The 26,469-nt window shown below is 45.5% G+C and overlaps 2 protein-coding genes across 8 annotated transcripts; one reads left to right on the top strand and one right to left on the bottom strand.

The window, feature by feature from the left end:
- Positions 1–1,711: 1,711 nt before the first annotated feature.
- On the top strand, positions 1,712–11,401 carry CLDND1 (claudin domain containing 1). 6 transcript variants are annotated; one of them, XM_040436271.1, is made up of 5 exons: positions 1,712–1,842; positions 2,601–2,924; positions 4,221–4,328; positions 8,415–8,552; positions 8,634–11,401. In XM_040436271.1, exons 2-5 carry the CDS (start codon positions 2,648–2,650, stop codon positions 8,852–8,854), a joined length of 744 nt encoding a protein of 247 aa, XP_040292205.1. In that variant the 5' UTR covers positions 1,712–1,842; positions 2,601–2,647; the 3' UTR covers positions 8,855–11,401. The 6 variants fall into 6 exon arrangements, with proteins under 6 accessions (XP_040292205.1, XP_040292208.1, XP_040292207.1 ...); XM_040436274.1 differs by having other exon boundaries at positions 1,721–1,836; XM_040436273.1 differs by having other exon boundaries at positions 1,747–1,842; positions 2,598–2,924.
- ERCC1 (ERCC excision repair 1, endonuclease non-catalytic subunit) lies at positions 8,933–25,231 on the bottom strand. 2 transcript variants are annotated; one of them, XM_040436256.1, is made up of 11 exons: positions 25,210–25,231; positions 24,729–24,832; positions 22,883–22,997; positions 18,255–18,605; positions 17,441–17,544; positions 16,710–16,809; positions 16,540–16,616; positions 16,224–16,323; positions 16,061–16,132; positions 12,698–12,766; positions 8,933–12,432 (listed from the first exon to the last, which is right to left on the bottom strand). In XM_040436256.1, exons 3-11 carry the CDS (start codon positions 22,967–22,969, stop codon positions 12,382–12,384), a joined length of 1,011 nt encoding a protein of 336 aa, XP_040292190.1. In that variant the 5' UTR covers positions 22,970–22,997; positions 24,729–24,832; positions 25,210–25,231; the 3' UTR covers positions 8,933–12,381. The 2 variants fall into 2 exon arrangements, with proteins under 2 accessions (XP_040292190.1, XP_040292191.1); XM_040436257.1 differs by lacking the exon at positions 25,210–25,231 and adding an exon at positions 25,052–25,070.
- Between the last annotated feature and the right edge of the window lie 1,238 nt (positions 25,232–26,469).

Below are 26,469 nucleotides of genomic sequence, written 5' to 3'. Positions count from 1 at the left end.
AATAAAAACATGGTAACATTTAATTCTTTGTGTGTTATTAGTTTAAGCAGACTGTGATTGTCTATTGTTGTGACTTAGATGAAGATCAGATCACATTTTATGACCAATTTGGGCAGAAATCCATATTATTCCAAAGGGTTCACATACTTTTTCTTGCAACTGTATGTGGAGACATAATCAAAATGACATCAGATGACAATATAACGGCTCCTAAAGGGCAGTAGCGGAGTAGAGGAGTGTAGTAACACAACTCTGGGGTGTTACACATGCTTGTCTCTAGGGGTTGCAGCCACCGATGCAATGCAGCAATGGTGGCCACACAAGCGCAATAAACAGCTAAAACACCAGCCTTTCTGGTGGCTGGATTATGGGAATGAGCGAGCATAGACCTGCGCTCATGAGCAGTAGCTCCCATCCGTGGCCACCTTGTTTCTCCTCTAGCAGATGCTCAGCTCCCTGGCCACCTGTATCTCCTCCAAGGCTGCTATCGATGTGCTGAGCAGACCAAGGCTGCTACTGAATCATTAGCAGCCTCAGGAGCACGCATGCACAGGCAAGGGGCAGGATTACAGAGCCCCAGCTCCCCTTGCCTGTGCTGCCAGTAATACTTGCAGACCTCAACCCCTAGAGTGCTGAAAGTCCTGGCCCGAAGCGCAAAAGTGAGGAGGCGAGACAACTTCTTTAAAGGGGTTCTCTGTGATTCTTCTATTGATGGCTTACGCTTAAGTTATGTCATCAATACCACATCATTGGGGGTTCGACTCCTGGCGTACCCGCACATCAGTTGTTCTGTACTAGCTGTGGCGTTGGAAATAGGCCATGGAACTTCACAGCACCATTCACGGAACTGAAGGGAATGGGAGCAGTGCTGCAGTAACCAGCATTGTCAACTACACAATGGACAGAGCTACTGCAGATTCACTGGAGTTGGACCCCCACTGATATTCCCAATCCATCTAAAAGATAAGACATCAATATAAAAACCCAGAGAACTCCTTTAAAGGGGTTGTCTGTTAGGCTGCATTGACACGTCCGTGGAACACGGTCTGTGAGATACCGGACTGGCATCCTGCTTAGTGCAGGAGACACCGCGTCATTGGTCGCTATGACGACGTGCGCTTCCTGCTGCAGCCGCAGTACAGTAATACACTCGTATGATCTATACTAGTGTATTACTGTATACTGTACAGCAGCGGCGGCACAAAGGGCACGGCGTCATAGCAACCAATGGCGCCAGTCCGGTATCTCACGGACGTGTGAATTATGTATTTATAAAAGTGCTTAAAGCCACTAAATGTTTCTAACACCAGTGCTCCGATCCTTTCAGCTGTTTACTTGCTGCATACACCAATCACTGGCCTCCGTCTACGGCTAATTTAAAGGGGTATTCCAGTTAGACTAAGTTACCCCCTATCCACAGATTGGTGGGGGTGCTACCTCTGGGATCCCCACCGATCGGGTCCCCCACCTATCTGTGCATAGGGAATAACTTAATCTAACCCGAATTCCCCTTTTTAAATGCCCTAGGCTGGGGAAGGGGGGGGGGGATTGGGAGCTGCTAAAAGGGAAAAATGCTGTGTTTGTGTTGCTGAGTCATTTCTCCTGAGTGCAAGCTCTAACAATACAGCAAAAGCACTGCTAACCTAGACTAGAGCATATACCTGACTCCATCACTAACTTCCATCTCCCAGCAGCAGGTGGCGCTGAGGTACATATACTGTGCCTACAGAGGATGTGCTCACTGCGCATGCGGCCTGCTGGGTTGTCGCCAGAACTACTATTCCCGAAATGCATTGCGCCAGGCGACCCGGAAGAAGCGTAAAGACGAAGCTGGTGGTGAGGGTGAGGCTGCTGTGGGGATTAATCTTTGTATTTATCCATCTTCTCGATGGTGAGCGATCTTACCATGTCCGTGTACACCTCACTATAACGTGTGGGTCCGAGCAGACAGTGGCTCTGCAGATTGTGGGGAACTACAAGTCCCAGCATGGCTGAAGCTGGCCTGTGGCACCATGGCAATCGTTTCTTGCAGTTTTAGCAAGTCAGCAATCAGCCCCTGAGAAGTTGACAGGTGCACACGCCCTCTGATCAGGGGGGCACAAACGTTGTCAGGCGTGTACATGGATTAAAGCCCTTGTGCCAGTCAGATGGCGACAGAAGGGTCACTTTGTGGCCACCGCTGCCTTCATGGACTAAAAGATCCCTGGCATCTGATTGGCCAGGATGTCTCCACCCAGACAGTTGGCGTTTATTGGGTCAGAATGTATACAAATTGCTTGTATAGATGCCCTTGCCACCCGGGCTCTTCCAGCCTTTAAAGCTGTTTTCCAGATTGTGGATTTTTTTACTGGATTTATTTTTTTAAGTTAAATTATTCACAATTTTCAAGATTTCTGCTTGCTGTCAGTGATTGGAAACACGCCTTGATGACGATCAGGAGCTTTAATGCTCTTACTAAGCCTGGACTGGATGTGAGCAACATTTGCTGAATGCAAGCAGAGATCTTGACCATGGCAAGGGATTGAGGCTCTGGCAGATGTCTGCACACTGATCTCTCAGATTCCTCTGCAGTAACACCCTAACCCTTTTGTTCCCAGCAGATGCCCCCTCCAGCACGTTGACCAGGAGCCGCCGCTGGTGTAACGCCATGGATAACCGCTTTGCCACAGCACTGGTGATTGGCAGCGTCCTGTCTCTCCTGTCAGTGATTTACCTGTGTGCAGCAGTGGGTACCGTCTCCTGGTACCACTATTTCACCTCCCCCGTCCTCGCCAACGTCAGTGAGATGTCTGCAAATGAATTCTTAAATGAACTGGAAAAGGCCAATGAGAAGGCGTACACGGACGCCCTGTACCACTGCAACGGGACCCTGGGGCTATGGCAGCAGTGCATCACCTTCTCCCAGCAGCACTATGATAGCGATGGTGGGTAGCTCTCACAGGCATAGGTGCTCTGGCCTCTTGATTTAACCCTTGAGATGCTTTGTTCCTGTTCCAACCATGGTGTTCATAATTAAGTTAAAGGGGTTTTCCAAGATTTTTATACTGATGACCTATCCTTTGGAGAGGTCATCAGTATCTGATCGGTGGGGGAGTGACACCTGGGACCCCCATCTGTTTGAGAAGGCTGCGGTGCTCCTATGAGCACCGTGGCCTTCTCACAGTTTCTTCTAGGCCACATGACTACACTTAGCCTTGGCACAGCTCAGCCCCATAGAAGTGAATGGGGCTGAGCACAATACCAAGGACAGCCGCTATACAATGTACGGCGATGTGCTTGGTCAGCAGAGCGACGGCATCAGCGTTCACAGGAGCACCGCTGCCTTCTTAAACACCTGATCGGCGGTGGTCCGGGTGTCGGACCCCCACAGATTACTTACTGATGACCTATCCTGGCAATAGGTCATCAGTAGGGATGAGGATACATCATAAAGTGGTACCTTGGAACTGAACCTGAGTTCGGGAAATGTTTTTCCTACAGTAGAAATCAATTTCTGAAGTTATTACCCGAAGTCTCGTGAGACTTCGCAAAGTAATAACTTGGGCTCATCGGAGCCAATACGTTCTAATACTGTACAGAGCTCTCGCTCCGTACAGTATTCTAATGGAGTTTTATGTGAATCGACTTTGGATGTTTCGTCCGAAGTCGATTCGCTCATTCCTAGTCATAAGTATACAATTCTCGGAAAACCCTTTTAAGTGTCATCTGGCACTTTGCCACCATCTGCATGGCTACGTGGCAGACTTGCTGGCAAGGACACCCAGTCTCCCATTTGTGCTGGACATTGTCGGACTGGTAATAAGATCACAAGCCACCCTTGTTGTAGGAGGGAGATGGTTGCTAGCCCTATTTGTAGTGACCTTTGCTCCAATCAGTAGGAACCTCGCAAAACGCTCATTCATCCGGTAGACACCCCAGTCATCGTTTCTGGTAAAGAGTGATCTGCTGTAAGAGGACATCACTCGTCCTCATACAGTGGAGGTGATCGATCACCTCCACTGATGAGCAGGCAGTTATCAGGAAGGAACCGTTCCCTCCCGACAGTGTAAATGCGCCTTTCATTTCCATGAATCTTACACCTCAGATGACGAGGACAAGTCAGAAATCCTCTATGGGCTGCTTTCTTGTAAAGTGTAGGTTGGGGGTCCATAGTGAGAAAATAAATACGTACACAGCTGAACTTTGGGGGTTGATGAACTGTACTCTCCATTCTTTAACAGATCTGTCTTCCAATTTGCGATGCGTCTCATTGTCTTTTTCGGATCAGTTCTTAGAAAAATACAGCCAGCCCGGAAATCACAACACCGAAATTGACCTGATCCGTACATGTAAGTAAGAGCCTGACCTTGTGGGACCATAAATGTTCACAACCGGTGTGAGTCAATCCAACCTGACATTATAGGAGCATAATGACCATAAAGGTTAGTGACCGGCCTGACCTTACGGGACAAAAATGAAAGGTTAGTGACCAGTCAGCTGACAGTCCAAGGAATGATGCCGGAGATTCATCACGAGAAAACGGAAAAAGACTTCAGATTGATGACCTGGATTTATAGGAAAATGTTCACATATTTAAAGGGAATGTCTCATCAGAAAATGACCAAGTTTTTATGTTCAACATACTTTATTTTAGGAATTTTTGCAAGTTGTTTTGCAAGATTTTTTTTTACTGATGACTTATCTGATTTGTGGGGGTCCAACCCCCACCCCCCCCTTTTCCTCCTGTAAGGGCTCTTTCACACTTGCATTGTCCGGATCCGGCGTGCACTCCATTTGCCGGAATTACACGCCGGATCCGGAAAAACGCAAGTGAACTGAAAGCATTTGAAGACTGATCCGTCTTCAAAATGCGTTCAGTGTTACTATGGCACCCAGGACGCTATTAAAGTCCTGGCTGCCATAGTAGTAGTGGGGAGCGGTATACTTACAGTCCGTGCGGCTCCCGGGGCGCTCCAGAATGACGTCAGAGCGCCCCATGCGCATGGATCACATGATCCATGCAACACGTCATCCATGCGCGTGGGGCGCCCTGACGTCACTCTGAAGCGCCCCGCGAGCCGCACGGACGGTAAGTATACTGCTCCCCCGCTCCCCACTACACTTTACCATGGCTGCCAGGACTTTAGCATCCCGGCAGCCATGGTAACCATTCAGAAAAAGCTAAACGTCGGATCCGGTAATGCGCCGAAACGACGTTTAGCTTAAGGCCGGATCCGGATCAATGCCTTTCAATGGGCATTAATTCCGGATCCGGCCTTGCGGCAAGTGTTCAGGATTTTTGGCCGGAGCAAAAAGCGCAGCATGCTGCGGTATTTTCTCCGGCCAAAAAACGTTCCGGTCCGGAACTGAAGACATCCTGATGCATCCTGAACGGATTTCTCTCCATTCAGAATGCATTGGGATAATCCTGATCAGGATTCTTCCGGCATAGAGCCCCGACGACGGAACTGTATGCCGGAAGACAACAACGGAAGTGTGAAAGAGCCCTAAAGAACCGCGGCCATCTTTCTGCTTTTCCTGACGTGGCCTAGGAGCAGCTCAGCTCCATTGAAGTGAATGAGGCTGAGAGCGATACCATGAACAGCCGGTATACAATGTTTGGTGAGGTGAGAGAAGGCCACAGCGCTTTCTCAAAACAGCTGATTGGTGGGGGTCCCTGGTGCTGAACCCCTCCCCCCCCAACCGATCAGATTCTGATGAATAGGTCATCAGTATAAAAATCTTGGAAAACCCTTTTAAAAATGTATAAAATCCTGCAGTTTTCACACTGGTCACTAGGCCTAAAATATGTTTTTGAGAGCAGCTACACAGACACAATGGACAGGAGGGGACCCTATTAATTTCTATGAGAGAATTTATAGACAGGCTTCGTGACCTGTACAGAGGTCAAAAAGGGAGTAGATAAGTTATAATATCACCTATCTTATCTGTATGGAGGCAGCTACTAAATAGTTTCCAGTACAGAGCAGGAAATCATGGCCTAGTGGTCAGCGCGAAAATTGCAGCATTATGTACATTTTCCTTAAATATAGACCGTGAAACAAAAACATTTAAAATAAACTCAAGAAAAATGTTTCACATGGAAACATAATTTAAACAATAGGTCATTTTCTGATGACACATTCCCTTTAAAGGATTCTAAGTGCAAAAGGAAGCATCCTTGGTGTCCAGGGTTTGCCTCCTGCCATCCATGCTTTTTGAGCCCTGCTGTCATTACTGGGAGGGAGCGTGGGCTGGGGGGAGGAAATCCCACTGAATATTGAGAAGTAAAGATGGGATTGGATGAAAAGGGGTAGATATGACTGCTGTGAGAGGACTAGCTTGACAACTAGGAGAGGTCACAGTTAGGGCTCTTTCACACAAGCGGATGCCGTGCGGGTAATCCACTGCGTGAAAGACCGCCAAGCCCCGTTCCGGACAGAAGAGACACGGAGCATTAACATGATTGATAATGCTCCGTGCCTCTGTGACAACTTTGTCACTGATTTTGTAGGAAAAAGGTCACAGAGAGGCACGGAGCATTATCAATCATGTTAATGCTCCGTGTCTCTTCTGTCCGGAACGGGGCTTGGCGGTCTTTCACACAGCGGATTACCCACACAGGATCCGCTTGTGTGAAAGAGCCCTTAGGCCCCTTTCACACGGGCGAGTATTCCACGCGGATGCGATGCGTGAGTTGAACGCATTGCACCTGCACTGAATCCTGACCCATTCATTTCTATGGGGCTGTGCACACGAGCGGTGATTTTCACGCATCACTTGTGCGTTGCGTGAAAATCGCAGCATGCTCCTCTTTGTGCGTTTTTCACGTAACGCAGGCCCCTATAGAAATGAATGGGGTTGCGTAAAAATCACAAGCAAGCGCGGATGCAGTGCGATTTTCACGCACGGTTGCTAGGAGACGATCGGGATGGAGACCCGATCATTATTATTTTCCCTTATAACATGGTTATAAGGGAAAATAATAGCATTCTGAATACAGAATGCATAGTACAATAGCGCTGGAGGGGTTAAAAAAATAAATAAAAAATAATTAAACTCACCTTAACCCACTTGATCGCGCAGCCCGGCATCTCTTCTGTCTTCTTTTTTGCTGTGTGCAGGAAAAGGACCTGTGGTGACATCACTCTGGTAATCACATGGTCCTTCACATGATCTTTTACCATGGTTATGGATCATGTGACGGACCATGTGATGACCGGGGTGATGTCACCACAGGTCCTTTTCCTGCAATCAGCAAAAAAGAAGACAGAAGAGATGCCGGGCTCCGTGATCAAGTGGATTAAGGTGAGTTTTTAATTTATTTATTTTTTAACCCCTCCAGCCCTATTGTACTATGCATTCTGTATTAAGAATGCTATTATTTTCCCTTATAACCATGTTATAAGGGAAAATAATACAATCTACAGAACACCGATCCCAAGCCCGAACTTCTGTGAAGAAGTTCGGGTTTGGGTACCAAACATGCACGATTTTTCTCACGCGAGTGCAAAACGCATTACAATGTTTTGCACTCGCGCAGAAAAATCGTGCATGTTCCCGCAACGCACCCGCATCTTATCCCGCAACGCCCGTGTGAAAGAGGCCTTAAGGATTGGGGGGAAGGTTTGGCATATGTGTAACTACCAAGGGGAGCTCTATTTTGAGTGCCGAGGGAATGGGGGCAAAAACTTTAGTCATCTACATCTCCAATTGTTTATTTTTTTAAATTATTTTTTTGCTAATGTGTTTTCATGCAGCCCAATAAGATACTGTTTCTGAGACCTGATTTGTAGGACTCGTGAGATTTGTCCAGTCCTGCAAGCTCTGCTGACGGAAGCCACGCCTTACTATATGGCATACTCCCCCCGACTTGATTGGTAATAGCTGCCCACAGATGCTCTCAAAATGCCATTCACATAATACACGCTGCTTTAAAGGGTTACTGAGCTTTCACAAAACTTTGGATATGTCATAGCGACATATCAAAGGTTTTGATCGGTTGGGGTCTGAGTGCTGAGACCTCCACTGATTGCTAGAAGAAGCCAGAGGGACACAATTTAAAGTCTATGGGCCTGTATCGCTTCTGTCTCCTGCAGCGAGCGCATCTCTCTCCTCATTCTAACGATTGGTGGGGGTCTCAGCACTCAGACCCCCCCCCCCCCCCCCCCCCCGATTAAAACCTTTTGATATGTTATTATAAAATATGACAGTTATGTGAAAGCTCAGTGACCCTTAAATCTCACTTCGTGATGTGGGGGATGCCCCTATTAGTCGTGGTAGAAGAATGCTGTGCTGACTTTGGAGTGGTTGCCCCACAATAATGGCTGATACTGGAAGGGTTGTGGGTCACATCAGTGGGATCTAAGGAGACATGTGGACAGCTGTCCTTGTGTTCGTCATCCTAGTGTAAAGCAGGTGCATTTTTGTTTCAGATCTGTGGCGTTGTCAGTTCCTGCTCCCATTGGTCGCCCTCGGACTTATATTTGTTGGAGCGATTATTGGTCTGGCTGGCTGTGTCTGCCGCAGTCTGTATCCGGCACTGGTAACTGGGGCCTTGCATCTACTGGCAGGTATGTGACGATCAGGATGGCTCTTCTCTACTGTCTAACTCCTCACCAGGCGCCTGACTGTGTCATTCCTCTGCCTTGCAGGTGTGTGCACATTGGGAGCAGTTCTGTGTTTCGCCAGCGGGGTGTATATGCTGCAGAAGAGTCTGCCCCTTCCACCAGGGGTTCGGGGAGAGTATGGATGGTCCTTCTGTTTGGCTTGTGTCTCGTCACCTCTGCAGATCATGGCTGGAGCCCTGTTTCTTTGGGCATCTCGCGCTAGTCGGAAAGAGTATTCCTTGATGAAGGCTTATCGTGTGGCATAAAGGAACTCAACGTGAAAAGGACTACTCACACTGGCAGGTGTCGTGGTGCCAGGATTCAAATGCAGGTCATAAGAGTCCATCTGAAATTTGTCCTGACGTTCTGTATTTTTTTACATATTATTTTTTAACAGAAGTCCTTTCCTTATCAGCAACGGGCTTTAATGTGACTAAACTTAGAAGTCCACATGACCACCCGTTATTCTCCAGTATTCCTGAATTCAGGCCTGTACCATCTACCTAGATGGAGGCATTGATCCCAGCTGCCCTTTTCTTTCCAGTTTAAGCACACAACATGACCTAAATTGACGTCCCACTATATATTATTACCAAGGTCAGCATACTTTAGGGAGGGTGACCTATGGGATCAGCAAGGTCAAATACCGTTGTGTCCCACTTATATATGCCATAGAAGACAATCCAAAGACGCTCTCCCTGTAGCTAGCGAGCCTACTGTAGTCAGATCACATGGAATATCTGGTTCTGGTATATTCCATTTCCTGGTTATTTACCAGATCGGTTGTACTTTAGAGCAATGTAGTTAGTTTTTTTTATGAGACCCTTATTAAAGGTTTAAGTCTTATGTGACATTTGGTCATCTTGACCTGTAAAGGTAAATCTCACACCACAGTAATACTGAAAAAATATATAAAAGGGAGATATTGGGGTATAATACAAGCAAGCCTTTCTGCACCTATTGTCCCAGCCCAAGGCATCTCACCAGTTGCCAGAATGGGGGCATGTAGAGCTTTTCTATCCAGCATGATGACCTGATACATCTACAGCAGGGTTGTCCAGGCTTACCCTCTGGGTGTGAAGAGCACAACTGCATGCTGACAGGGCAACCATCCAATGGCCAGCAAGTACGCGGATATCAATAATTAGAATAGGACCTGTGTATGACACTTGCTGGACACAGAGCAGGATGCATTGATGACCCCTTTAAAGGGAACATGTCAGGAACCTCATTCAGCTCCTGACAGGTTCCCTTTAAAGCCCTCAGCAGCCCACTTGCTGGATATGTTTTCAGGATTCCCCTTAGTATCTCTGTATAACTACTGTCAATACATTAGGACTTATCCTATAGGATATTCCCAAATCATGACCGGCAGGTGCGCCTCGAGGACTGGAGATGAGGAACACTGCTTTGAAGTATGTTTGCTCTGAGATAAGAATCCCCACTGACTGATTTAGCCTTTCTGGATTACAACACTTTTGATACGGACACATTATTATGATTGCCACTCAACTTTCCCAGACTGTTCATAACTAGGTGGATTGGCAGCTACCCACAAGTCAGAATGGTTGGGGAAATGCGGTTTTATGTTATGCCAGAGGTAACATAGATATGTCTTGGATATGACGCCCACCTCTCAGACTTTTTACTATGTACTTTTTTTTAATGGCTGTTTTAACTTATATTGTTTGTATATGTGTGTTTTTGTTACTTTAGTGTAAATCCTTGCGTTGTCACCTGATATGGTGCTCACAGTTAAAGGGTCTGCTTCCCCCAAACTGCACCTATCTGAGGTTGAGCTGCAATACCAGTGGGCAAGAGGAGCACAGTTCCATCCTCTCTAACCATATAGTGTCGTCATGCGACCACCGACAGTAGCACACTTGATTACATGCCCAACATTGAGAAAACATGTCTGACAACAGTCTATTGACATCATGTTTGGATATAGGAAAAAAGCAATCCATTCCGAACACTGGGCCAAACTACTAGGTAAGCTTTTGGATGGAGAGGAAGATACGATGTAACTCCAACTTAGCAAAATCTGTGCAAGCGAGTTCAATATTGTAAAGCTAAAATGGAACGCGATGCTCAAAAGTAAGCCTTCAGCTTATTAACCCTACTCAACAGCAGAAATGTATTGTAAGGCATAGGATCCATTGACATGTCTGCTAGTGTGAAAGCACAACTGTAGCCAATACCCCACCCCTAACAGTGCGCATTACTTAGGACTGGGCCCTTAGATCAACAATCCCTAATTTCATAGACCTCTGTATGTAAGGCATACACAAGCTGCAGATAAAAGGAACAGTTCAGTAGTCTAAATGTTAGGCATACTCTTATGTATAGATCATGTTTGAGGTGACACCACATTTCTACCACTTCTTACTTTGACCACTAGGGGCACTGTTGCAATGGAGCATAGATCATGTTTTATTTATAAATTGTATTTTAATGTACCATCTGTCCTATAGTGGCGAGATGTTTTGCTTGTGTTGAATGACTCTCTAGAAAATGTTCATGTCACTTGATTTAAGGGAATATTAAAACAGAGCACCTTTTCAAATGGTTTTAAATGAAGACCATCTTCTGTAACTTTGTCTACAGCTCATTTACAGACCTTTTTGTCTCTATGGTAACAGACTACGAACAATGTAGTCTGATCCAACACTCATTTCCTTCCATATGTCCTTAACTCTGACTAACATTTTGTAGTTTACAGGTAGGGGATAGATGGTAGTATGACTACAATCACCCTACTTTTATTTGTAGTCTGTTACCATGGAAACATCGGTCTCCACTGTAGCGGTAGATTAACAGATTATTGCCTAATTCCTTTATTTTTAATTTGTGCTGCATTAGAGCAATAAAGATAATACGTACAAGTAGGGCTTGTAAAAATGCACAGCACGTGACAAAATCCACATGCCAGGTATAAGAGCCTAACGATTCATGTATATTTGGTCCTCAGCTCCTCTGACATGGTTGAAACACATATAGCTTGCAGTTCCTTAATTTGCATACCTGGTGTTGGGTACAGTGCATTATTTTACATAATCCTAACCATGCTTCTTTGGCTTTACTAGTCACCGAAAATGAAAGGGAATGGGGCTGCCAGGACTCGGTCTTTGTTAAAGGACGGCTCTCGGATTTGCCCATCAAGGAGTATTAGGGTTTAGTCTCAGGGGATGTAATGGTGCTACAGCTTTACCATTACTGCAGGAAGACCACATGTAAATATGTGCGGTTCCAGCAGATGCAATGCCACACCATGACCACCCTCTATATAAACCCTAAAAGTTTCTGTGATTTCTCCAGTGTTGTTTCCAGACTCTAGTACTATGGCTTGATCATCCAGATTTCCACTACCTAGAAGGCCCACATCCAGTAATGTCATCATCATGTAAACCAAATCTGTATCATGAAGCAATACCTGGAAACGGCATAGTGCAGACCAGGGTTCAGGGGCTTCTACCTGGTACTTGGACATTTACCCTGTGGATTTGTGTTCGTACTGTAAAGTATATTTGTATGTATAGATGATGTACCTGACTATGTCGATGGCTGTACCGGCAGTGTTCTTGGTTTCCTGTCTAAACACTCCGAACTACTGTGATTAAAACTCCTTTAGTATTCAGCAGTAATAGAACATTTATTATACAAACCATATCCCATTTATATTTGGTACACAATAAAAAAAAAAAACTACTGAAAAAACTGTTAAATCCTTATTCTTTGTGCATAGCTTTAAGAAATGATTGATCTTCCTTCCTTTCCTGGGTCACGGTACCTACTACTTAGTTTTCAGGAACGGTTCATGTAGAGCATCAAACAGTCTCTTAGCCTAGAAGAATACAAATGAAAGTTAGAAGACAAACAGATCTAATGCTCATGGAAGTGACCAGAGATAACTGAAGAACTTCTGCATGTATTCTTGTTCTGGATTTATTTTTATTCATTATTTTTTTAAATTGTCAACACACAGTCTTTAGCTGAAGATACAGGTGGAGTATATTCCTATACATGGATGAAGCACATGTTTCTTTAGCCATACAAATAAAAGGATTTCCCCACTGCCCCAAATTCATGGTCCATGCAACATCACTTACCTTTTGGGGTCCAAGTCCTGGACAAAGAGAGAGATCTTCTCGAGATGCATTTGCCAGGTCAGCGAGAGTCTGTAGGGAACAAAATGATTGAATAATGACTACATACATGTACGTGACAGGATTAAATGAGGTTCTTGGGACTCAACATTTACTATTGACCTATCCATTAATGTTCAATTGGCGGAGGCAGCCCATCATCACTCGGGCTGCATATTCCCCCTTTCCCAATTCTATGTCTAGAAATAAGCATAACTGGTATCGCTGTGTCCAAATATCCCAGAGCGATTATAACATAAAAAATGTGCAGTGAACACCGTAACAACAAATACACAAATCCATGATTCACCATTTTTTGTTCTCCCTAGCCCCACCCTAAAAAAAAGTAACAAACGATAGCAAAAAGCCGTTAAAACCCCCAAATAGTACCACAGAAAACAAGCCCTCATACAGCTCTGTAGACAGAAATATGAAAATGTTACTCCCTAAAAAAAAAAGACTCACGAGTATCAATACGCAATAGACTTTTCCCTGCCATTCATGACAATGAACAGCACAACGATGATGTTGGAGGGGCTGGAGAGAAGGTGGGATGTTATTTGGAGAAGCTGAGTGGACGGGAGAGATGTTATTTACATGGGACTGTATGTTGGAAGGGCAGTGATATTTACATGGAATTGTATATTGGAGAAGCAGAGGAGAGAAGTTATTTACATGGGGCTGTATGTTAGAGAAGCTGATGGGAGGGGAGAGATATTATTTAGACTAGTAATGGTTCCCCTGCATAAATACCCACCTCTTAGGGCACGTTCACACCACCGCTAGTTATCGCTCTGTTAGATGAGCAGAATAACAAAAAATCTGGATGTTCTGGAGCGGACACATAACTGAGATAAACTATGAAGGAGTCCGTTCAGTTTCTGTTTGGGATCCTGTCTTTCTTACCAGACAAATAAATCCTGCATATAAGGTTTTTGTTTTGTCCAGTCTTTTTGACAGAATCTGCAACAGAGCTTCCACCGCAGATGTGAACAAGCCCTTAACATTATGTAGGCCTACGTATTATTTATTTGAATTACTGCAACTTTTGCACTCCTCCTTGAGTAAAAATAATCCTCAAAAATGGTAACAGGAGTATTTTTACTCTTCCGGAAAAAAATGTAGTGCACCCTCTGTGCACAAATTTATTGCAAAAATTGTATGTCGCCATATATACAGATGTTTTATTCTGTTCAGGACCTTTGTCAAACAGTCGCCTGACTAAGGAAGAACTTGGAGTGGGAGCGAAGCACGTGTCACTGTGAGGCATGCCAACACAGGACCGCATTTCGCCCTCTCTGGGCTCTGACTCATTCCACAAGGGCATGATTGGATCATGAACATTATGTCTGTTGTTTATAGGTGGTCACAAATAAAAACGGTTTGGTAAATTGCAATATTTCATGAGTATGCTGGCTAATTTTTTCTTATTGCCTGTGCAGTGGTTCTCAACCCCACGTCCCCAGACAGCACCTTATAACCCGTTTTAGCGGTGCACATCCAACTTTCTCCTAACATGGAACATTTAAAAAAGTTATAGCTCTTCCAATGTGGGAAGGAAAAAACAAAAATGCAAAAAGGAAAATATGCCTGGTCCGCAAGGGGTTAAAAGCCACCTTCCCCTTAAGAATTTTTGGGTATATTTATATTGCTGGCCTATTCTCAGAATAAGCCATCAATATCTGTTCATTGGAGGTCTGACCCCCACATAGCTGTTCTGCAGTAGTTAAAATCAGGGTGGATTTGATTGAAATCACTAGTCAGTAAGGCTTGATTTAAATCGTAGTTTTCTACATAAAGACAAATTCTTGCTGGTATAACTTATAATATGCAAGTAGATGAAGATTTTTAGAATAACAACTTTTCATATTAGTTTGATTCTGTATTCATAGGTTTGTAGAAGTTAGGATTAAGGTATTTTTCTCAACTCTGTTCATGTTATAACATTTTTGCTGTGAAGAAGAGGCATGTGATCTCTGCTGAGTCAAATTCAGTTTTGAGAACTGCAAAAGTAAACCAAGCATCTGTGATAATATCTTGTAGGCAGAGAAACTGCCCAATAATCTTACAAAAACCTCTGGAAGAGCATGACATTGTGAATGGATTCATGGAATTTATTTACCAAAAAAATTACACATATATTCTACATAATTAAAAAAAACGAATCTTTATTTCATAACCTTTGGATGGTAATATATTTTCCTCAAAAAGCATTTTATATTAAAAAAATATATATATATATATATATATATATATATATATATATCAGTTTTGATTATTTTTTTTTTTAAATCATAGATTTTTGGCCACCCTGGTTAAAGGGAACCTGTCACCGGGATTTTGGGTATAGAGCTGAGGACATGGATTTCTAGATGGCCGCTAGCACATCTGCAATACCCAGTCCCCATAGCTCTGTGTGCTTTTATTGTGTAAAAAAAAAACTGATTTGATCCATATGGAAATTAACCTGAGAAGTCCTGTCCCTGACTCATCTCAGGGACAGGACTCATCTGAGGTTAATTTGCATATGTATCAAATAGTTTTTTTTTACACAATAAAAGCACACAGAGCTATGGGGACTGGGTATTGCAGATGTGCTAGCGGCCATCTAGCAACCCATGTCCTCAGCTCTATATACAAAATCCCGGTGACAGGTTCCCTTTAAGGAACCACACAGCTCCGTCCATTGCTTAGTGCAATGCTCCTATACGTACTTAAAGGGGTTGTCTCATCTCAGACAATGGGGGCATATCGCAAGGATATGCCCCCATTGTCTTACAGGTGCGGGCCCCACCGCTGGGACCTGCACCTATATCGAGAACAGAGCCCCAAAAGTGGTGCAGAGTGCACTGCGTATGCGCAGCCGTCCTCCGTTCACTTTTTATGGGGTCGCCGAAAATAGCCGAGCACTGGCTTGGCTATTTCCGATGGGCCCATAGATGTGAATTGGAGCGGTGGCCGGTCATGCGCAGTGCACTCCCATTCACTTCTATGAGGACAGTGCTTGATGGTAGCCGGACTGGAGTCCTCCAGCCACCACTTCGCAGGTCTCCGTTCCCAATAAGACAATGGGGGCATATCCTAGCAATATGCCCCCATTGTCTGAGATGAGACAACCCCTTTAAATTAGCCTCCGCAGTCAAGTTTGTGACGATACTACTGACATCCAGCTTTCTCAGGATCCTGAATGGCATACCTGCCCAGTTATGCAGATATTCAGAACGGTAGGAAAGCAGGATGACTGCCCTGTGTCAGCCATATTGTCATGGGGTCATACACTATGAGGATCTACAGATGAAGAGATAGAAAAGCCTGAGAAAAACTGACCCCAAATGTGGTGAGTAAAGTGCAACTGTCTGTCTTGTTCACGGACTTCACGGTGGTGAGGCAGTCTGTAATCTGCAATAAGCCAGAGAAATAACCATGATGCCTGACATATGCACAGACCAGGCTGCAGCATAAGATCCAGACCACGTGGTGCCTTACTCACCCTGGACATGAAGTCACTTTCCATCCTCTCTTTGAGTACATCAGCCGGCTTTTGTTCATAGCATTTGTACGTCTCTAAGTATCTTGCAGCCTCCTCTGGACTATAGGAGAGAGTGAGCCATTATACTACAATGACAACACACACAGAAATAGCCATATACATCTACGTACCTCCTACACAGGATGTGTGTACTAAGAGTCCGATCCCACCAGTCTGGCATTTAGTCCTGCACTCACCACCACATGCTTTTTCTGGACTATTAGGTGCCAGGCCGCTGGAATTTGACTGTGTACATATCCCCGTGTTCACTTCTTACCTCCAGCTCAGCACCAATGTGCAGTCTGATAGGATACAGATCTTTGCCAGCTCTTTTAGAGTGAAATGTGGGTCTTTCTGCAAAAATAAGTGTGCAAGAAAGAAAAAAACTTCAGAATTTTACTGATCTGACCACCTCCTCCTAAATATTGTCTGGATCTTAAAACTTACCACATCCACCAGCACCAAAAGAACCCGGAGTGCATAGGACTGACCCAAAGACCTCAGCCGTGTGTGTATATATTCTGGATTCAGGTTGTGATACCGCAAACTAGAGAAGAAGATGGCGAGATTGTACCGCTGCAATGTGACCTGCAGATGGATTTACAGCTCTGTGTATTTCCAGTCTTTACTATAAAGCATGGAAAGTGCAACATTAAATGTTCGTAGCACCCCTCTATACATATTGGGGCAGATTTACTAATCCGCCAGATGGTGTACTCTTAGACAAGCTGGGTGATAAATGTGGTGCAGGGATAGACACTTCTCCAACTCTATACCATGTATTGTTTGGCTTACTTTGCGGTAAAATTGTAACGCAGTTTTGTAACTAAATGGCGAATGGACCCCTAACCCACACCACCATGCTGGGCTAGACACAGAACATTTGTATAAACACCAATGCGCCAAATTGCTCCATGTTCTGGTGAAATTTACCCCAGAAACTAGGCATGCTGACTTTAGTAAATGTGGGCCATTGGCTGTGAAGCAAATAGTCAGTTCTGGGGAGTCCTTTTGGTGCAGTCACATCTCAGTAGACTGGGGGCGCTGTTGACTGCAGTGGTCAAAATTGGTGGTATAACTGCCAGAAGGTGCTATGACTACCTCCCTTCACAAAGTGCAGCAACCTTGCCACTGATTATTATTGAAATGCTATTGTATACTTTCATATAGAGACTTACCTAAGAAAGAGGGCACAACATGTCTCCCCAAGGAGATAATCTGGCACAATTTCTCCAAACTCCCAGGGTATATTTCGAACATGCTTAAGAAGTGGGTTACCCCTCTGCAATAAAATGAGGCGGTGACTAGAACGGTACCTGAAGAAACAGCTTTAACCCTTTAGAGACCAGGCCTAGTTTCATTTTTTATTTTTCCTCCCCACGTTCCAATAGACATAACTTTTAAATTTTCCGTTCATATAGCCATATGAGGGCTTGTTGTTTGCGGGACAAGATGCATTTTGTTAATGCCACCAATGGGTTTTCCGGGAATAATTGACAGGATTTTCGGTTTAGGAAGGCAGACTGCAGTTATTTGGTAACAAGTAATTATTCCCAGAAAACCACTTTAAACGGATAGGTCATCATTATGAGATTGGCGGAGGTCCAACTCCAGACACCCACGACAATCAGCTGTTTGAGAAAGCCGCAGAGCTTACCACGCACACTGTCCATTTGATAGCGGCTGTGCTTGGCGCCACAGCTCAGCCCAATTCACTGGCCAAGTGACTGATGAATGTGATGTCATAGGCCTAAGTCCTCACAGACCCTTCAAACACCTGACTGGCCGGAGTGCGGGAGCCAGACCCCCACTGATCTGATACTGATGACCTATCTCGAGGATAGGACATTGATATGAAAAACCCCTTTAAAAAGAATTGAGCTTGGACCCTTATAACGATATATTATAAAATTAATCAGCTCAGAATTTTGCATCAGTTTAGATGACAGAAAAGGACATAATAGGTAGACCTTGTTCACTATTCTGCATTACCTGTCGAGGGCTAACCACAATACAGCTCCTCCCGCCTCCAGGCTTAAGAACTGGGATGGCCGTCTGTCCTGCAGTGGAACCGGTCACAGTCTTAGGATCCTCCTTGTCATTTAGATTCGAGGCCAAGGCACTGCTTTCCCTTTCAGATTTTGATTCTGGGCCTAAATATGTCTTCTCACACTGGACATTCACTTCCAGGCCCAAATTCAACTTCTCATGCAGAGGCTTCTGGCACGGAGGTTTCTGTTCAGGAACTTTGGCCTCCTTCTGAAAAATGTAATCTGCATAACTCCCGGCCGACCCCACAACGGATGGCTGAGCCGCCGCCGGGGCTTGAAACAAGGAACGTACCTAGCACCAACACACAAACAAAAGAGCCACGTCAGCTGTGGTCAGTGGTAGTGTGGTACCCTGCTATATGGCCCAACGTCACCTCTCCACATGCACCTATGTGCTGGAAAGTAACGCTAACAGGAGCCAAAGTGGTACCCCGAATCCCATGTATGTATATTTCTTCTTATGACAGGTACACTTTAAAGTAAAAGAAAAGATGGACAGGTTTGGGGAATGGGAGACCTTATGTTCCTCAAGAAACAATTATGAGAAAGTGTCCAAATATTCAGTACAGTCAGCCTAGCGCAAGTACATCCAGCAGCTACAGAATTGCTGTCCGGTCCTATTAAAGGGGTATTCCGGTTACCATAAATATAACTTATGTTTTAGACTAATTCATCATCAATAATTACCTAATATAATATAAATTTCACATATTTGCCGATCAGTAGTTCTAACAGTAGTTTTCTTCCTCTGCTACCCACTGTTTCCCCATAAATTACTATGGCACTGACCTGTAGTTCTGAGCCTTTGTCAGGTCGAGCATGCTCAGTGTGTTGCTATCAGTTCTCTAGCTAAATGTCTTGTGAAACAAAGGGCGTGTCAGTGTGCTGCTGATTACTGAGTAGAGGGGGCGTGACTGGTCGGTATATCAGGCAGCCAATCAATAATCATCAACACAGCAGGAAAGCTAAGGACTGTGGGGATTGTAGTTCTGTGAGGGAAGATCAGGCGCCATGACACTCTCAGTGTGCTGCAGGCTCACACAGGAGCTAGACAAATGGATTGCAAGGTAGATTGAAGCTCTGGTTATATGTATAGGTACAGGTTCTGGTTGGGTCCCAGCTTGCAGCCTTAATGACATTTTTTTTTAAATTAAGTTACTTTACTGGAATACCCTTTTAACTATAAATTCAACTTCTCATGCAGCGGTATTTGTCCGGCCGATTCTCTGCGTATTTGCCGGGTTGCGGACGGATCTCCGCTGGTCTATTCCTTCTTCTTTCGTATGAACTAACGTGGTGCTGGATGTTAAGCTAAGATTACTAGATTACAGCTCACGCCCCGGCCGGTGGCGTGATGCCGAGTGTATAATTCGTACCTCGCGCTGTTCCAAAGCAGATAGTGACGCCACTATACAGACTACGGTGAATAGTGGGTACCAGAATTCCTATCTACGCATTTCGGACAGTGCGCTGTCCTTCGTCAGGAAAAGGAATACGGCGATACCGCTTGGTACCTAATATTTATACACTCCTCTCTATGAGGGTTAAATCCCAAAATTGAGCTGTTTGCATTTGAATAAGGCAGGGATCAGTGGGGAGTGTGCACCCAGGAATCTAGAATCAAAAGATGTGGAGCAGAGGAGTGAATTGGTTAAGGTCATAGAGAGGAGTGTATAAATATTAGGTACCAAGCAGTATCGCCGGTGTTCTGGAATTTTCTGCTACCCGGAATATTTTGCTACCCACGTCGCTTCCGGTAGTGACGTGGGAGGTGTGTCTCTCACCTCGGCTTCTCATTGGCTCTGCCGGGGGTTTGTCGGCGCAGGCGCGGAGGATTCACCCATAGCGTGAACGCGCCGAGGGTAGCAGAAAATTCCGGACCACTGTGCATGCGTGAAAGACACGGCCGAAGGTAGCAGAAAATTCCGGCCCACTGCGCATGCGCGAAGAAGACCGACCGAAAGTAGCAGAAACTTCCGGCTGCCTGCACCGAGCCGAAGGTAGCATAAAATTCTGGCTTACTGCGCCGAGACGTCTTTTATAGCGAGCTGAAGGTAGCAGAAAATTCCGGCCCACTGCGCATGCGCGAAAAAGGACGGTTTGGTGCAGGCGCAGTAGAGCATTGTCAGTTAACAATAAAGTTTAACAAAATGCAAATATCTAGACCTCTTCAGCACCTCTGTGATGTTTACTTGACAGTATTAAGTCTATATTGTGGAAGATAGTTTTAAGGAAATGAAATAAAGATTTAAAATGTTATATTAGTCAGCAGTTCAAGCTAGACGTAATGTGGTCTGAGTGACCAATTAATAAAAATACTGTGAACCCGCCGAAGGTAGCATAAAATTCCGGCCCACTGCGCATGCGCGAAGCCGGAATTTTCTGCTACCTTCAGTCGTCTTCTTCGCGCATGCGCAGTGGTGTGAACGCGCCGAAGGTAGCAGAAAATTCCGGCCCACTGCGCATGTGCGAAGACGGCCGAAGGTAGCAGAAAATTCCGGCCCACTGCGCATGCGCGAAAAAGACGGCTGAAGGTAGCAGAAAATTCCAGCCCACTGCGCATGTGCGGAGAAGACGACCGAAGGTAGCAGAAAATTCCGGCTTCGCGCATGCGCCAGAATTTTATGCTACCTTCGGCGGGTTCACAGTATTTTTATTAATTGGTCACTCAGACCACATTACGTCTAGCTTGAAGTGCTGACTAACATTTTAAATCTTTATTTCATTTCCTTAAAACTATCTTCCACAATATAGACATAATACTATCAAGTAAACGTCACAGAGGTGCTGAAGAGGTCTAGATATTTGCATTTTGTTAAACTTTATTGTTAACTGACTCGGCGCTACTGCGCCTGCGCCAAACCGTCCTTTTTCGCGCATGCGCAGTGGGCCGGAATGTTCTGCTACCTTTGGCTCGCTATAAAAGACGGCTCGGCGCAGTAGGAGCCGAAGGTAGCAGAAAAAAAATTCTGGCCTACTGCGCATGCGCGAAGCTGGAATTTTCTGCTACCTTCGGTCGGTCTTCTTCGCGCATGCGCAGTGGTCCGGAATTTTCTGCTACCCTCGGCGCGTTCACGCGATGGGTGAATCCTCCGCGCCTGCGCCGACAAACCCCCGCCAGAGCCAATGAGAAGCCGAGGTGAGAGACACACCTCCCACGTCACTACCGGAAGTGACGTGCGTAGCAAAATATTCCGGGTAGCAGAAAATTCCGGAACACCGGATTCCTTTTCCTGACGAAGGACAGCGCACTGTCCGAAACGCGTAGATAGGAATTCTGGTACCCACTACTCACCGTAGTCTGTATAGTGACGTCACTATCTGCTTGGGAACAGCGCGAGGTACGAATTATACACTCGGCAACACGCCACCGGCCGGGGCGTGAGCCGTAATTTAGTAATCTTAGCCTAACATCCAGCACACTGTTAGTTCACACGAAAGAAGAAGGAATAGACACAGAGGAAACGCTAAGGAACAGGTAATTACCTAAAGCCTGTGTTATTTATTGGCAAGTGTGTCGGTGATACCTTCATTGTGGGCTGGCAGAGCGCCGTGTCATACTTATTGATATTTACAGTCTATACAGTTTAGCAGCGGTTTGTGCGGTGCCGCTGCGACACCAGCAGCCAAGTAGGTAAGCAGGAGTAAGAGAGCGCCAGGGGTACTGACTGCTAATATATTGTTATTATCCATATTGCTTCCATTGCTGGCTGGATTCATTTTACCATCACATACACGGCTCATATCCATGATTACGACCACCCTGCAATCCATCAGTGGTGGTCGTGCTTTCACACTATAGGAAAAAGCGTCAGCCTCTCTGTTGGCCGGGACCATGGGAGCACATATAGGCTACGGCTTTTTCCTATAGTGTGCAAGCACGACCACCACTGATGGATTGCAGGGTGGTCTGTAACCATGGAGGCGAGCAGTGTATAATGTGGTGGAAAAACGAATCCAGCCAGCAAAGGAAGCAATATGGATAATAACAATACATTAGTAAGTGGCTTGTATCAACTTTCTCTACATGACAAATGCCACTTACTGAAGTGACACAACCCCTTAAACTGTTTTTCTAGCTGTGTGACTGGTACTTTCACTGTGGTCATCTAAGAAGCCTCATCTCTAAACTACTAAGAGGTCATAAACACTTATTTAAGACACATTCTTATCAGTAATATAAGGATTGAGCTATAATGGGCGTTTATAATGTGAGAGAGCAGAGATAAGGAGGCCTCAGCTCCCCAGGTGACGGAGAAAAAAAAATCTACAAGCAGCTACTACAGCATCTCAGCTCTGTACACAAAGAAGGATTCCAAAATAAATAAGTACAATGCAATAATAAAAAAGAATTGCCCCCAAAGGTGTACATAGACTTTAATGATTGAGTGCCTAAACTGAGGACTTCTTTAATTCCCCATTCCCATCTCCGTCATGTGTAGCATCAATAGATAAGGTTATTAATGTCCAATAGACTGCTGTCCTCTGACTCCTCTTGGTGCAAACTGGCCTCAAATTAATTCAGGCTCCGACTCTATACTCCTTTACATTATACAGATAAAACCTCACCGGGGCTGCCTCGGGCTCCTGAGAAGGAATGATGAATCGTTTGTGTTCTCCTTCAGCTGCCTTAGCGTCTCCTCTTGGGATCTCCATTTCCTGGATTAGGAGCGTTTGTCAGTATCTAGAAAAGTGAAAACACGGAATGAGTAGCTTCCTATTAGGGTGAAATCCAGGCACAAATTAGGTATATGTAATATATGCATCCCCGATGTGCTAATAGAGAGGGTTCCAAATGGGTCACCCCTTCTTGGGCAAAGACATGGAAAGATGGTCCTCAGAGGGAAAACATATTCTGCAGTTTTCAAACCAGCACCTGGAACTCAATATTTTTGCATGTAATTAAGGATTTAGGTGCTGAGTTACTCAATAAAATGTATCTACATGGCGCCACCTGCTGAATGTTTTCTCTCGATTCTCTGTCCACCTTCCTGAGGTGGACACACATGCTCAATTCCATCCTTCAACTGCGTCCTGAGCTGTGATAGGTAGAGAGCGGCCACAGACAGGATACGCCCCCTGAGCTGCAGCAGAAAGGACACACCCCCTGAGCTGCCAGCTTGATATATATCTAGCAGAGCAATTGGAGCACTGAATGGGAGATCTTTGGACCCATGTGAGGTACAGGGATGGTTCTGGCTGCTTTATAAAGAGATTGTCATGTACTATATGATGTCTGATTTTCATTTTTTTTACATTAATCTTGGGATAACCCTTAAGGACGAGCGGCGTACATGTACCTGCTCATACAGGGCCTGGCTGTCAGTAACAAAAATAATATTATCAAGCGATCAAAAAGTCTTGTGTACCCCAATATGGCACCAATGAAAGGATCACTTCATCCTGCAAAAAACTGAGCCCTCACACAAGACCATTGCCAGAAAAATAAAAAATATGGCTTTCAGAAACCGGCAACACAAAAACATGATTTTTTTCAAAAACGTTTTTGTGTAAAACGGAAAAAAAAAATAATATATACATATTTGGTATCAACACATCTGTAACAACCAGATCTATAGAAAAATCACAATCTACCGCATCGGGTGAACATGTGCAACAGGAGCTCATTTGCATCCCATTCTTCCCAGAGGAGCATGTATGGCCTATAAGCCTCCTCCCGGAGAGATAGTACCCCCCAAAAAAACACAAAAAACAAGCACTCACACAACGCCCCAGCCAGAATAGGAAAAAAATGGTGCCACAAAAACATGATGCTTTTGATGACTTGTCCTCAGGATAGGTCATCAGCACCTAATTGGTGGCAGATCCAATGCCCGGGACCTCCGCTGATCAGCTTCCTCTATTCAAGTGAATGGGGCAAAGCTGCAATACCAGGCACAGCCACTATACAATGTACAGCGCTGTGCCTGGTACTAGGACCAATGACAGTAACGCATACCGCAAAAGGGGTTGACTCTTTACGACAACCGCTGGATAGCCCCTAATAGGATGCCAAAGAGGGAGGGTACCCCCATGTATTATCCAGAGAGGACAAACAGCGTTCCTTGCTCCACTGCAGCAGGCGCATCCATTACAATGACCGGCATCTAATACCACGTTCCTGTAGCGAACATTCATATACAATGAACATTTTTCACTGGGTCAACTTTGGTAAAAAGAAAAAGACAACCCCTTTAAGGCAATTAATCTATTATATCTAAATATCTTGCCAATGACAATTGTAGTAAAAGCCTCATTCATGTCCTGTGACCACATGTGATCACTGGACAGGAAATCGACCTTCTGGCACAATGCAAGGTTTCCTAGCAGAAGTCTGGGACAGCTGTGACGCAGGCAAGGTTGGGGGTCACCCAGCTTTCCCAGTAATGGCAAAGCACTACATTTGGATGTTTACCATGGCTGTGGGGACATCAGAGTCTGGCGGTGCTCCCAAGCTCCACAGCGCCCTCCCATGGGTGCGGCCGCCTTCTCCACCGGCTCCCCTCGATGTGATATTCTCTGCAACAAAAACATAGCACAACGTCAAACATGGCGGCTGTGGAGGCGAGGCCCCCCTCTGGCCTACTGGCACTTGTAGTTCTACAAAAGCCAGTGAGACACCCTATAGTCCACCTAGGTGAGAGACCCGTCACTGCTGAAACTACGCCCCCAATGTGATTTCAGTAACTGGCAGTGTTATCTGGGCGCTATATGGCACACTACAGACGAGGAACATACATGCTGAGCCTTGCAGTGCTTATTTCTCACAGTAATAACTGACATAGCCGAAGGCATGCTGGGACTTGTAGGTAAATCCTCCCTTGCAGTATCCACCCCATAGACCATAATGCCCCGGGCGCACAGCTGGATAGTACAGTATATAACGCCGATCTCACCCTGTCAGGCTCAGAAGGGTAGCGACTAAACTCCAGACACGAAACGGACCTTCTGACGTCACACTATCACGTGACCTTTCTAGGTCACGTGGCTCGGCAGCCAGCGCGCGCTTCTATTTCAGTGCTGTTACCATTACAGTAGGAAGGTTAGGCATGGCTGCTCTGCGCACCAGCGTCTTTAGCACTGACAGGGGAGAGTGTTTGCCTGAGAGGTACATGTGAAGCCTGTGGAGGGGGCTGACCTGTGGGATTGTATGATGGGGGGGCTCTATGGTGTGGGATTGTATGATGGGGGGGCTCTATGGTGTGGGATTGTATGATGGGGGGGCTCTATGGTGTGGGATTGTATGATGGGGGGGCTCTATGGTGTGGGATTGTATGATGGGGGGGCTCTATGGTGTGGGATTGTATGATGGGGGGGCTCTATGGTGTGGGATTGTATGATGGGGGGGCTCTATGGTGTGGGATTGTATGATGGGGGGGCTCTATGGTGTGGGATTGTATGATGGGGGGGCTCTATGGTGTGGGATTGTATGATGGGGGGGCTCTATGGTGTGGGATTGTATGATGGGGGGGGTCTATGGTGTGGGATTGTATGATGGGGGGGCTCTATGGTGTGGGATTGTATGATGGGGGGGCTCTATGGTGTGGGATTGTATGATGGGGGGGCTCTATGGTGTGGGATTGTATGATGGGGGGGCTCTATGGTGTGGGATTGTATGATGGGGGGGCTCTATGGTGTGGGATTGTATGATGGGGGGGCTCTATGGTGTGGGATTGTATGATGGGGGGGCTCTATGGTGTGGGATTGTATGATGGGGGGGCTCTATGGTGTGGGATTGTATGATGGGGGGGCTCTATGGTGTGGGATTGTATGATGGGGGGGGCTCTATGGTGTGGGATTGTATGATGGGGGGGGCTCTATGGTGTGGGATTGTATGATGGGGGGGGCTCTATGGTGTGGGATTGTATGATGGGGGGGCATTGTAATATTGGATGCAGGGGGGTTGCTGTGTGATTTTGTTTGCAGGCTGCTATCTGGGGGGCCACGTTGTATGTCACATGTTTTGCTAAATAGAACAGGTTTTCATCTTCTCCGCACCCGATATTTATTCTTATATATTTTCTACTGTACAAGTCGAAGTGAAAGCTGCAGGTTTTACTGTTTCTAATAAAAACTTATTGTTGAACCCAAAAACATGTATTCTATATTTTTATGTTCATTTCTCTATTTTTTTTTAAATAATTTTTTATTGCAGT

This window comes from Bufo bufo, chromosome 6 (genome assembly GCF_905171765.1).
Source record: "Bufo bufo chromosome 6, aBufBuf1.1, whole genome shotgun sequence".
In the NCBI taxonomy this organism is placed as follows: Eukaryota; Metazoa; Chordata; class Amphibia; order Anura; family Bufonidae; genus Bufo; species Bufo bufo.
The sequence above is the reverse complement of the archived record's forward strand: the minus strand, read 5'-3'. Positions and strand labels throughout refer to the sequence as shown.